Source organism: Sardina pilchardus, chromosome 8, assembly GCF_963854185.1.
Source record: "Sardina pilchardus chromosome 8, fSarPil1.1, whole genome shotgun sequence".
NCBI lineage: Eukaryota > Metazoa > Chordata > Actinopteri > Clupeiformes > Clupeidae > Sardina > Sardina pilchardus.
In genome coordinates this window covers 34,271,416-34,285,797 of record NC_085001.1, presented here as the reverse complement: position 1 = coordinate 34,285,797, position 14,382 = coordinate 34,271,416, and the positions used below count along the sequence as shown (strand labels likewise).

The 14,382-nt window shown below is 38.4% G+C and overlaps 1 protein-coding gene across 1 annotated transcript; it reads right to left on the bottom strand.

Annotated features, from left to right (window-relative positions):
* Positions 1-1,020: 1,020 nt before the first annotated feature.
* Positions 1,021-7,685, bottom strand: gatc (glutamyl-tRNA amidotransferase subunit C). Its single transcript, XM_062543736.1, has 6 exons — positions 7,456-7,685; positions 7,148-7,198; positions 4,523-4,692; positions 2,716-2,819; positions 1,964-2,035; positions 1,021-1,719 (listed from the first exon to the last, which is right to left on the bottom strand). Exons 1-5 carry the CDS (start codon positions 7,627-7,629, stop codon positions 2,010-2,012), a joined length of 525 nt encoding a protein of 174 aa, XP_062399720.1. The 5' UTR covers positions 7,630-7,685; the 3' UTR covers positions 1,021-1,719; positions 1,964-2,009.
* Positions 7,686-14,382: the final 6,697 nt, after the last annotated feature.

Sequence of the window (14,382 nt, the reverse complement as noted above, 5' to 3'; positions counted from 1 at the left end):
TGACTGACTAATCTCAGTCTAGGTGAATGCAACGCAAATCACCTATAGCCTATCTTATCGCTAGATGGCGTAGTTGATTCACTTTTAATAGAGCCGTAGGCAAACTACAGCTCTGACTTTTAGTGATAATTTTAATATCAACTATTTTTCCAATGCTAGTCTACACATGTTTTATAAAGTTTGTTGCGTTATGTTCCTTAGAACACGTGTTTCTTAAGCCTACCTTACACTGACAGACTTTGACAAGATGTGGGAAAGATTCTTGAAAGATTGTATCTTTTAACTAATGCCCCTCATTCAAGCTTTACTCAAAAGATTACAACATTTCAAGTACCCAAATCATGTCAGTGTAAGGTAGGCTTTAACTGGTGAATCAGGACCTACAAGTGGGTTGCGGCAATTTAAAACACTACCTTATCTGATCTATTGGACCTAAATGTTCAAAGTCATGTACTCATAAATAAGCATTTATAAGTATTGAAATTCCTTGTGCTCAAGTGTCCATTCAACTACAGAAATAAATGAAAAAGAAAATAAATAATTAGATACTATTAAAAAAAGAGGGGTTGGGGAGCATCAAGGGACACCCAGGAGCAACAGGGGTAAGGAAAAACTCCCTTGTCCAGGAAGAAACCTTGGGCAGATCCAAGGGGCCAACCCAACTGCCTGGGGTAATGCTAGTAGAGGAAGCATGTAAGTGTGTGTGTGTGTGTGTGTGTGTGTGTGTGTGTGTGTGTGTGTGTGTGTGTGTGTGAGGGGCAAGGGAATAAGGGCAGGCATGTGTGATGTCTTGGGTGGAGTGGTGGTGGGACAGTTAAAAAAAAGGGGGGCGGTGTTGGTAACAGTGGATGTATGTAGGGGTTGGATGGTTAAGTGGCAGTGTATCTTGAATTTCCCTTTTAGGAACGGGGGGGGGGGGGGCACAAAGGTATTAGTTCTTCTTTCCTTCTATCTCATAGGCTGAATAAAAACAATACATACAAATGAATGTAACATGTCAGTAGTTTTATCACAAATGGCTGGAATAATACATTTTATTTAAATATGACTTTCATGACACCCAAGGTTGCAAACAAATACAAATAATAACATGTAACAGAGTAATGTTGTACAATGGTTTCCCAATACCTGTTGTGATAGGGAAGTTAATTACAGAGAATTATAATCATTGAACATTGCTAAAACAGCTAATCTAATGGTTATGAAACTCTTTTGCTGAATGCTGCATTTTTTCTTCAACAAAATGTCTTCGCAATAAAGGGGATGAATCGTTTTTGTAGTTTGTATTTTGTAGTTAGTTCAGGATTTGCAACATCAAATATTTTTACTAGTTGTGTCACACATACTGTATGCATGGTTAACTGATGAACTGCACACAGCAACAACATACTGTGCCATCAACTTTTAAGGAAATCGTAGGAACTACGTAGTTACATAAAATAAGCTTCACATATTTATAATCATTACATCACAGTATTGATAGTCAATTTATGCATTTAAGTTCAGTTTCAGTGCATTTCATCTGCGATTTACGACTTGATATATACTAAAGGAACATTTAGGAATAAGAATTAGGAAGCTATATCATATATCTATATCACCACTTCATAGCAAACTCATGGGCATCTTGAATGTCATGATGACGCTGGGTTCTGACGCAGAGCACAATGGCACATTCCTGTCAGTTTGTGCTCCCAGGACACCCTGATATAAGGAAAACTGTAGGGAAATTCCATTGGCTATAAGTACCTGTTCTTATCACAAGCACATTAACATTTTCAGTCATTCACATTCATTTATTTTTTTCATTAATAAATAATAAATAGTGATGCACTACATCATACTGCCGCATCTACCACCACCACCACTAGAGTTAGGAAGTGACTACATGTTGTACTATGTTATGTATGTACTGTATATGTGACAAATAAAAAAATATTTGATTATCTGGTCATAGTCTTACCAGTTAAGCTATTCATTTAGAATGCTCAAGATCTGCTGCTCTCTCTTCATTTTCTTTGAAGTGGGATGTTACCTGTGTTAAATGTGATAACATCTCATCATTATACACAATATCATCTGTTCCTGATCCAAATGTGACCAAATCTGTCAAAACGAGTCAATAACCCAAACGTTTTGAATTATTTGATTAAGGTATAAAAAACAAGAATGAGGAAGAATGAGAACAAAAAAACACCTACATAAACCCCAAGCAGTGATTATAGGGAACTAAAATGGATCAAGTGCCCTTAAGAGTAACCAAAGAAATGGAATGAAGTATAGTAAAAGACATCAATAAACTGTCAGGGCGTGGCCAACAATGACTCAGTTATCACCAGTTACCATCATCATCTCAATAAAGGTCAAATCATAACAAAACTTGTTGCAATTACCACCACATTCCATGGGCACAAAATTATTTACATAGGCCTATAGATACAACAGCCACATGTTAATTTGGTGTTCTTACACTATATTTCGTCCCATGTGAACTTCAACCTCATTGATGACTCAAATGGTAAAAATGGTCCTTTTATAGTTGTTATAACGTTAACTACTGATATTTTTCTTGCACATCAATACGGAAAATGAATTGGCTAAATAAACACCATAAACATAAACAAAATCATCTTCCATTTCCTCTGACATGCACCTTGCTGCTTTTGAAACAAAGGAGCTAGTTCCTAGCAGTGTTAAAACAATACTTTTACTCACCTGGTGGAGCTACAAAGTACTCATCAATTACATGTTTAGAAAGCTGGAGCAGCTCCTCTGCACGTTTTCCCTCAGTAACAATGTCATTCCGCAGGTGCATAGATCTGTTGAGAAACCACACATACTTCAGGTTAGGAAGCTAGAAAGCTTATGCTTCTTAACACTGGAAAGACTAATCTATTCACTAATGTTCTGCTTACATGGTCTGGTGTATAGGTCTTCATAAAATGTGTATGTGTGTCTGTGTCAATATAGATATATATTGTAGCAATATATGTTACTATTACGGTTTTCCAAAATAACCTGCATTTAAAGTCAGATGAAATGATTGTGAAAGGGTCATGATTCTGAAATGAGGCATGAGGAAGAATCAAATTATTACAGAAGAGTCAAAAATATAAAACAATATATTGTGTTGTCCAGGGTTCATACACATTTCCACCAGAGAATTTCCATGACTTTTCCATGACTTTTCCATGATTTGGGGACTATGATTTGGGGACTATATATATCATTAAAAAATCAGAAAAGTAATCAAAAAGTAATTAGTTACGTTACTCAGAAAAAGTAATTCAAATGGTTACACTACTATTACTTTTTAAACAGGGTAACTTGTAACTGTAACACATTACATTTATAAAGTAACCTCCCCAACACTATAAATGACGGTACCCCAAAATAAAGGTCAAAGGTACATTTTTGACATGTGCTCGGGGAATTTATTTTAGGCCTAAATAGACTTAAAGAGAAACTATGCAGGTATGGTCGATTTCAACTTAAGTTTCGGTTTCCTTTTTCATTTTCGCTCGTTTTATGCTTGCATATTTCTCTGCAGAGCTTCCCCGACAGCTTTAGCGTGTATATTTATACATAGACTATATATAAATATATAAATTGCAAGCGTGGTTCTTCTTGTTCTTTATGCGTCTCAGCCTTCCAGATGTAAACAGGGAATGATCGTCTCCTGAACAAACTGCAAGGTTGCAATAGCGGATAGGGACACTGGGGGCGGGAGGAAATATTACTGTTTTCGATAAAACTGGTCAGTCAAGCAAAACAACGATTTCTATGCGATTTTATGACTATGAAAAAGTTGCATAGGGTCTCTTTAAAATCAAAGGTGTCTGATTTTTTTCCCATTGATATGAATGAATAAGGGAAAATATTTTTTTCTGGAAAATATGCACCATTTTTTTACTATATATTTTTGAAAAGCCACAGTGCAAAAAAACGTTATGTAACTCTCCGGAAGAATATTAGTGACTTTTAGTTGAAGCATCAGTGCTGCCGAGTTGCCACATTGACCTTTTTGCTGGCAAGGTGCTGTGTTTTCACACTGCCTGCATCCTCGTCATAAAATCGGACAAGTACAAGTAGAATTTTATCCATGCTTTTGTCGATGGCCTCATCAATGTTGCGTGAAAACATGTTATTCTTACGGTAAGCTTGTCAGACAGATTTCTTTTAAATTCTGTTGAGATGTCATGTGTAATAACATAGCTTGTATGCTGCCTCGAGACAGACAGATGTGTAAGGGCGAGTTTATCCTCCGTTAATTTCTGACACAAAGTGACGAGTGGATGAGCGTCAGATGTCGGTTGTGGCTTTTGGGCCTGACGCCGGAAAACAGGCCTGGCGCCAGAGTGCTATCACCCTAACGTCAGAAATCGGGCGAGAATTGCCCCTGTCTCTGTCTCCCACTTGTTTCCTGTCTCCCCTGTCCTATTCTTTGAGGGAGGGCATCATGATGCCTTGGTATCAGTATACTGTGCAGACAATATCAGAGAATGGTGGATTCCAAGCTTACCTGTCATGTAGTACAGAGTCCAATGGTTCCACAGCCAATGAATTCACAATGTGAAGCTGATCAGCAAATTGTATGGCTTTCTCCAAACAATCTATGCCCTCCTGATTACCGAAGTCCACCAGAGCAAGTCTCTCCAATTTGCCCACGACTTCACCATGTACTTCCATTGCCTAAAAGAAAAACAAATATTTTTTTCCAGCAATAGCAAACTGGTTACACAAAGTGTATTATTTAATTATATAAATATCACCTCATATCATATTCATCAAGCATTCAAGGTAAACTGCTGGTGAAAGTATTAGCATCCAGGGCTCAGTGCCAATGACAGTAACATCTCTTCTCAACATTGATGCCTTTCTTTGTTGTGTTGTTGCAACATGAACTTTTCCCATGCTTTAGGGGTGCAACGGATCATCATTAATCCGTGATCCGTTCGGATCAGTATCTTCGGTTCGGCACACACATGATCCGCGGATTGATTTATAATAATTATTAATAATAATGTCCGTGTGTTCTTTTGAAGTAACATGCGTGTCCACAAGGCATGCTTCTAGTCCCTCCCTCCTCTGCTCCCCTAGCCTGCCTGCGCGTCTTTTCTGCTCTCACACACGTTATTAGCGGTCATGCCATAACCAGCATGGCCGCTAGTTTAAGTGCTGATGTGGCTGCATAGCAGCAACACAATAATAGCCTAATATCAAGTTCGTTTGTGCATGCACTTACATCTCAAGTTTGTTGCGCACCTACCTATGCTATGATATTTAGGTATTTTAGGCTTAGCCTACTGTTGGGTTCAATGTCAGCAATAAGCTACGCAACATTGGCTAACTTGTACATCTGGAGATAGCTTGTGCTCACTAAAATCATAAAGGAGCATTGCAAGACACTCATCTCTTTTATGATCCCAGAAAGATTTTCTTCGACTTTTTAGTTTTATTAACATGTATTTTATCTTATAAAATATCCTTGTCATCATGCACTATATCCAACTTATTTTCTCAAGAATAAAACCGTGAGACTGAAGCCTAATTACCCTCACGTATTTCTTAAAGCGACAGGGACTCAATTACACACACCTCCTATGCGCACTCCTCCACACCACATTAATGATAGCTAAATCAGTAGGCCTACACAAATGACTAAACATTTGTAGCTACTAGTAATTATGCAGATTGTGTGTGGAGGGTCAAGCAGAATCTTGGATGGCCACTGGTGTGAATGATCACACAATATTCAATATGGTGATTAAACACCAAATCAACTAAAATTGTAAAAAAACATCGAAAAAGTCATTCTTGACTTAGTATTGGTATCGAAACAATAATTTTGGTATCGTGACAACACTAGCCTACTTTAAACACATGCTGAAAGTGCTTGAGCCACGTTACAACATCCCGTCAAAGACAAAACTATGTTTATTTGTCTTGTCTTGTCTTTTTTTTTTTTTTTTTTTGATGATCCGAAAAATGATCCGATCCGTGACTCTTGATCCGAGGAACGATCCGAACCGTGACTTTTTCGATCCGTTGCACCCCTACCATGCATACTGTATGGCAATATGGTAGTTCAAATATGCAGATCTATGTTGAACATCATGCTTAACTTACTTGCTTATCTTACACTTCAGCTATCTTTTCATATACTGCATTAATAACATTTGACAAGACTTTTCAATTGTTGACCTAACTTACATCCCCTTGGCTAATGAATCAAACTATCATCTCTTTCCTGCTTATGACATTCAGAATCAGGACCAGTCTGCTCAGTCAATAACTTCTCCTTACAAGACTCAGCCGCAAATAAAATGTCTCCTATATCATCCCAAACTTTTATTTACTTTTATTTGCTTATTCTGCTTGTGTTTGAGACGCGCCTATATGGGCCAGGCCTTTCATTCTTTTTCCACAAAAAAAATCCCTTGCTCAGCAAAGATGGGAAATACTACCCAACGGATTATTTAAAACAGTCTGAAGTCACAAAGGACAGATTTAGTGAGACTTAACAGGCACAACATCAAAGTTGCAGCTGTCATTAAGCAGTCTGATTGAGGAGTTTAAGGCATGACTCTGCTAATGCAGACTAGGTCTCTTCATCCGGTCTCCTCCAGTGGCGTGCACATGAGGCAATTAAACGGGCTACAGCACAGCTCGTTTACCCCATTTTGACCGCCCCGGTGCTGGTGGGCAGTTAGCCCATTTGGAACGCCCCGGTGCTGGTGCTGGGCCGGTACCTCATCTAGAACTAGTTCCAGAGGAGGAAGCTCGCTACTGTAGACTCACCCACCTGCCAAATATGCCAACAGAGGGGAACGCTGTAGGCTAGCTTCTCAACAGACAGTTTGAGAACGGTCATAGCCATGGTATGTCACACTTTGGTACTCTATTGAGAGTTTGCTTGCAACCAAAGATCTGCCTACAATGCCCCTGCTTTCAAAATCTTTGTTGAGGATCATGTAGAACAAAAGCAACCTCATCCCATAAAAAGTAATTGGTTGTTTGCATGGCATCCATGTTCCTTTCATTGTGAAGCCTGAGTCAAAAGAAATTTGCATTGTGTACAATAATCTGAGCTCTACTACAATGCTACACACTATGCAGGTATATTATAAGAAGTAAACATAGTCACCAAGGAAGGCTGAGTCTTCATAACTGGCTGCCATGTAGGTGTCCATGGAACCTGAAAAGATGTAACTGTATTTTTAAATGTTTAAATTTTACCACCTCTGAGGGGTATTTCACAAAACCTAGCTAGATAAGGGATTAAAGCAACACCAACTTTTCCTCTGTTGCACGCACGCTATTTGTTTATCCAGCAAATAACGATGTCCACAGACAAGGTATAGTATGCTATGTTGCAAACTGTATGCAAAAGGAAGAAAAACAAATGTTGGGTGACCTTCGTCTAATGGGTAAGTTGTTAGGATAGAATCTTACCTTTTTATTGTGAACATATTTCACGTGACTGCAAAAAGGAGTTGACAACGTTAAGTTGGAACTCTGCACCAATTTGCCTGATCCAGAAGTCACCAATGCATTGTGTTGATAATTGATACATCTCAAATGAAACGGAATAAGTCGCAAGCCTGTCTTAAATGTGTCTAAAATCATTGTCTTCAGCACGTTATAGGTGTTCAGGTTGAGCCATCGAGGGGAGGAAATGGCGTAAAGCTGAGCATTCGATAGTCCTTCAAAATAAAAGTTGGAATATATTAGTGGGTAATCAGTCTATGGTGGGTAATTCTTCAACTACGGGACTTTTCATGTCCCAGGATGAAATAAAAAAAAAAAACCCTAAAAAACATTTGTTCTTTTTTCTTTTTGTCAAACTTACTTCACCCTAAGAGCAACTTATAAAAAAATAACCATGGCTCAATTATTCTTATTTTAAGTAATATGAGCTCTTTTATGCATCATTTTTACTGTTTTCCCCCTGTCCCAAGGCCAGACTTTGGGTATTCAACCTCTCTTAATTCTAAATCAAATCGTGAAATAATGTAGAATTCAAGTCCAAATTATGAAATACAGTCTATTTCAATCATACATATTATATATTGCAATATTTATTCACATTTTCTTATATTTTTCATATTTGTCATTTCCACCACACTGCACAAAATAGAATCTTGAGATCATGATTTTAGGTTTGCATGTTAGGGTTTTATGGATGGACAAAGGGTGACTTCCATAGATATTAATACAAGGAAGAAAGATCCAGGTAAAGATGAGTGGAAATGAAAATATTTTTATTGGCGTCATTTCCACTCGGCTCATATTTCATGTGAATGTCAAAAGCAGCTGGAAAAGCTCAAGGCCATATTGTGTGGGTTTTTTGTATATCTAATGCTAAGTCTAACAACCTGCATCAAAAGGCTAGATATCATGAGATTTTAGATGAAAAGGGGCAAAATGTAATTTCCGTCACAGTCATTTCCACCACTTTTTGGTTGAGGTGGAAATGACATTGCCCACGCTAAAACACAGTTTATTTGCTTCATAGCACTAAACAAATATAGCAGACGAAAACATAATTACATAACATATGGTAAGGAAATTTTTTTTAAATTGTGATGCTTTTAAATATTAAATTTGGCTATGTATTGTCATTGTGTCATCTCCACCACACTTGGAAATGACTTGTGTGTGGCGGAAATGACCATCACAGTACATATCAAGATAATCATATAAAAATAATACATCATGCATTTCTGGAAAATTAATCAATTTAATATTTGGGCAGATATGTGTATAATATTTAATAAAATACATTTGGAACAGTAGATGTTATATGTTTGTTGTATGATGGAAATGACAGGTAAACATTTGGAATTAAATGGCAAAAACATATATTATTTAAGTAAAATCAGCATGACCACTATTAGGGCATGTTTCTAGATAGAGCAGGTAATTGAACTATGAAAAAAAAAATCAATTGAAAGATGTTGAATTTTCTGAAAAAAAGTCTTCAAAACGTCCCGTAGTTGAAGAATTACCTTACTATGAGTAAAAATAAATAATAAATGAAAAGTAACTTAAAATGATATACCTAAGAACTTACTTGTAGTTGTCATTGCATATTGATGCAATGACGTGTCGCTGTGAAACCTAACCTGTAAGGAGTTATGCACGGATTATGTGCAAGTTGAATGCAAAGGAAGGCCAACTCTGTCATCTTTACTAGATGATGAAGAAACTGAAGAATCAACACCAGTTTCTGATGATGAGGATGATGACTGAAGTGATGTACAGTCCCCTCCGACCATAAGTATTGGAACACATGCTAAAGTTGACATCATCTTTTGAAAATTGATCTTAATGCCTTAAATGAAAAAATGAGGAAATATATTTCTGAATGAATAATGTATCGTAAATAAATAAACGTTTTCCTTAAAATACAGGGGTCATAAGTATTGGAACGCATATGAGTTAAAATTCACATAGAGGCAGGACGATTTTTTATTCATTTATTTATTTTAAATACATGGATCCATCCAGGACACTATTAAAGACCCCTTGGCCTTTGGAATTAAAATAACCCCACATCATCACATACCCTTCACCATACCAAGAGATTGGCATGGTTTTATTTCAGTTAGCCTATTAGCTGGTTTGAATTGCATTGAGCTCAATGAGAATGAAACCAGCTAATAGGCTAACTGAAATAAAAACCATTATGATATATACTTATTCACAAACAAAATTGATGTCCTTAAAGGTTGGATATTTCCTCATTTTTTCCATTTAAGGCATTAAGATCATTTTCCAAAAGACGATTTTATAGGCTCACAGTCAACTTTAGCATGTGTTCCAATACTTGTAACTGTATTATTATGAAATGTCTCCATTCAATAAACTAATGATGAAATTGACTTACTTGCCCTAAAAAAACTATATTTTGACCTTTTAATTGCATTTGTATAGGTTTTAAGCCTGAGATACGGAAAAATCTCCAAATAGCGGCCATTTTGGACGCCATCTTGAATATCTCAGAGAGCACAAGAGGGATTCACCGGGACTTTTAGTATGTTATTCCTAAAGGTATTCTGCACATATCCTGAAAAATTCAGCTTGTTACTAATTTGTTCAGGGGTTGACTCTATTTTGAGCTAATGCTCTTGGACTATGGGCATTAAAAGAGGGCTGAAATTGTCCCATGTTCCCCAGATTTAAATGGCAGATAATGGGAACATGAAAAGTCCTAGCCTATTCTACAGCTCAGACAGTTTCAATCTGTTGGGTTCCTAGTTGAAATGTCTAAATTCAACACAATGAAACAGACTAACCATCTTTGCATGATGCTCTAAAAACGTTGATTCTAAAAATGTTTCTCTCCAAATTTGGCTACCCTCAGCTCAAGCTTTCTTTGATCTGGCAGGCCCGATCTGATGGTGCATCTGGCCAAAATGAGAACTGGCACACCAAAAACATTTAATGCTTTCATGACATAGACACACCCTCAAGACATGCCTTAAGAGGCAGATGATCAGAGGAATGAGCATATTGTTTACTAAACAAAACATCCAACGAGGTACCTCTGTACCTCATTCAAAATTTGTGACAGATTGAAACTTAACACCTCTGACAAGAAGGTAACCATCAAGAAACTCCTCTCCAAATTTTTCCTATACTATACACATTTGTCTTTAAACGTGGATAACTCTCTGCATATCGCATACGTACGAATGGGTGCTCAGTCTCCCGCATCACACAACAGTGGCGCCAGCAATGGTAAAAATTCTGTGCCAGCAGAAATGCCGCTGTTTGTTTATGCAGTTAAAAGGGTTACCACCAGCACTACCACCATTGCACACTCTACCACAGCACCTTATCGTGGCCATTGCATCAGTCCAGACCTTTCTAATCACTTCACACATTTTTAACTCTTTACATTTTTACATTTCTGTGAGACACTTATGTGTTATTTTTATATTGCCTATTTGTGTGTTTATTGTGTTATGGTTGTCTAAGCTACTGGATGCCTAAAATTTCCCTCGGGGTCAATAATATTAAATTATTACACGTGTTCACAGAGAGGTCAATGGAATTGAAATAAAATGCATTTCACTCTCATAAACAACTGGTCTATTTTTATACAGTTGAGTGGATACTTTTTTTTTTTTTTTTCAAAATATTCACCAACCTTAATGTGGATACATAACGATTATACAGAAAATATACATGGCATCCGAGGACAGGGGGAGGAGATGCCAGAGGGCACGTCATCCCTGACCCACATAAGGCCCCATGCCCACCACCCCCCCAGACGATGGCACACCCAGGGCAACCGGATCCGACCAGACACACCTCACTGTTCCTATGTGTGCCTACAATTGTCTAAATGCATTAAAGGGATAGTTCGGGTTTTAAGACACGAAGTTATATGGGTTCCCTGTCAGCAACGTTGTGCATCAGCAATTACTTACCCCCCGACAGCGTCCTGTGAGCCGAGATCCAGCCGGTTTTTGATGCTGAAGAAAGTAGTCCGGCAAGTTTCTGGGGTCACAAAAGTAAAGTGTTTTTCTTCTCAAAACCATACGTGTTCAAAAGAGTGATATATTTGCACCACAAAAACGTTGTCCAGGAAAAATTCAAACCTCGTTATCTTGGCACTATTTTTCTCGATTCCTATCACTGCGCGCTACTGACAGCTGGACAACGTTTTTGTGGTGCAAATATATCACTCTTTTCAACGCATATGGTTTTGAGAAGAAAAACACTTTACTTTCGTGACCCCAGAAACTTGCCGGACTACTTTCTTCAGCATCAAAAACGATCAAAAACCGGCTGGATCCCGGCTCACAGGACGCTGTCGGGGGGTAAGTCAGTGCTGATGCACAACGTTGCTGACAGTTAACCCATATAACTTCGTGTCTTAAACCCCAAACTATCCCTTTAAAAGAGGTTTGGTGCAAATGGGGAATCTTATTACAGGTTCCTCTCGTGCATCTTCCTCATCCTGGCTTTGTGGTGTGTACTGTTGTCTAGAATGTGGTGCAATAAAACAGGTGTCGTGCGCCCACATTGGGCCTCTTCAGGCCCTCTACGGTGCACCTCACCTGGCCTTACTCTGGATGTGTTCTTGTGGGTGAGGGTTGGAATTGTGAACATCTAGCATGTGATGCATTAAAATGCGAGGTGTGTCATGCAGAGCGGACCCAGGTGGCCCCCGGGCGGCCAAGGGCCCGAGGAGAGCAGGGGGCACAGGACCCACTCGGACCCAACAGCGCTTGTCTTTTTATTGTTTGTAAATTCCTTGAATTTCCCCTTGGGGATCAATAAAGTGTTTATTTATCCATCTATTGATCCAAATCAACATTATATCCGATCGCACGCATAGCTGTGAGACATGGGAAATCCTTGTGTCGACTTGAATGCATAAAACTGTAAAATTGTAAAACTGAGTGACAACTTTTCTGTGGCCTTGCAATATTTTCTTAAGATTATTCAGGTGCTGTGTAATGTCCAACATAAAGGCCACCCCGCACCCATTCTGGGCACTTAAATATTTACTGTTTGCACAACCACACTCATAACATGGTCCAATTTTAGTGCTTTACAATACAACGCTTCCTGGTTGCCCTGGAAATCCAGAGTTCTTGCGAGAGCACAATTTGAATTGTGTGTGCAAGAGACTCTGGCAATGAGTAATGATGCATGTTACTTTTGCCCCTTGCATCGGGGGTAACCAATCACATTGGTGTATCTGATATAGGCGGGCCAGAGGCGAGCTAAACAGATGACGACAGCGCTGCAACCAGGGAATCAAGAGCGTGCAGATTACATTCGGCATGTTAGCATTTGCCATTTTCAAGTATGGCATGGAGCATTTAGAACCAGCTCCGTGCACGAAAGTCTGTGTTGGGCACAGGCTCTCATGTGCGTACATGTTGGTGGACAGGCGGCTACAGCCAAACATTACTTAATGCGTCTTGAGGGGCGTTCCTGAGCACCTTTTTTTTCTACTTACATGGCAAGCAAGGTATGTGCATTATTGCCACCCTCTGAACTGAAGGACAACTCTCTTTTTTTCACAATGTCCAATAAAAAAATCGAAGTTGGTCCATGCGTCATGTTTAGTTTAGGATTACGCTTCTACCCAAGGGGCTCTTTTATTGTCAGTATGCATTTTGGGCAACCAAAAGTTATGGGGAGTCTCCATTAAGCATTGAGTAAAACCCATGAACTTGTCTTTACAAATAATTGTGTATAACTGCTTATCTATATTGATTTACTTTTACATAGAGCTTCACAAGACCTGGTGCTAGGGCTTAGCTGTGTTTAGTGACAAGTAGAGGGCTGAAATGTGGTCAGTTCATAGATGTAAACCGGTAGGAAAAAAAACCCTTCATATTCTAGCCTCTGTACTTCACACAATGGTTCTGATTATTTCCCCAGACACTACAGGGTCTCGGCTTTCTTAAAGAGACCCTATGCAACTTTTTCATAGTCATAAAATCGCTTAGAAATCGTTGTTTTGCTTGACTGACCAGTTTTATCGAAAATAGTAATATTTTCTCCCGCCCCCAGTGTCCCTATCCGCTATTGCAACCTTGCAGTTTGTGCAGGAGGCGATCGCTCCTTGTTTACATCTGGAAGTCTGAGACGCGTAAGGAACAAGAAGAACAACGCTTGCAATTTATTTATAAACGTATATACAGCCTATATAATGCCCTCCAAAAGTATTGGAAAACATGCTCAAAGTAAAATATAAAATCATCTTTTGGAAATTGATCTTAATGCCTTAAATGAAACAATGAGAAAATATTCAACCTTTAATGACATCAATTTTCTTTGTGAATGAATAACGTATTGTAAATAAATAAATGTTTTCCTTAAAATATAGGGGGTCATAAGTATTGGAACGCCCATGTTAAATTCCCCTAGAGGATTTTTATTTTTATTTTTAAAGGCCAGATTTTGCAGGAAAAAGACTAGAAAATGTCTGGTTTTGTGGATTTTAATGGCATCCAGAAGGATATGAGAAAAAACATAATTTCCATCTTTTGGCCAAGCGTAATGAGGTTTTGACAGTTTAGCTCTATTTCAAATCAAATCATGCTTCTTTTCTTTTAAAAGTCTGAAGTTTAGCAAGGTGGAGTGTGACAAAAGTGAAATTGTAGAAGTCTGGCAGTTACTTCAAGAAGTAGAAGTCCTATCATGTAATGGTTCTACCTGTGCACTTCAATATTTAGGTGATCTATCTGACTGATGAGGAGTTGTACTAATTAGAATCTGCTGGTTTAATAAATGGTTGGAACAAATACGTGGTAGGACTTAAACTCTTTTGGTGTACATAGAGGAGAAAACGGGCAACCCAAAAGCACCCTAGTCCTAAAATGACGAGAAGGGTCTGTCTGCGTTCTG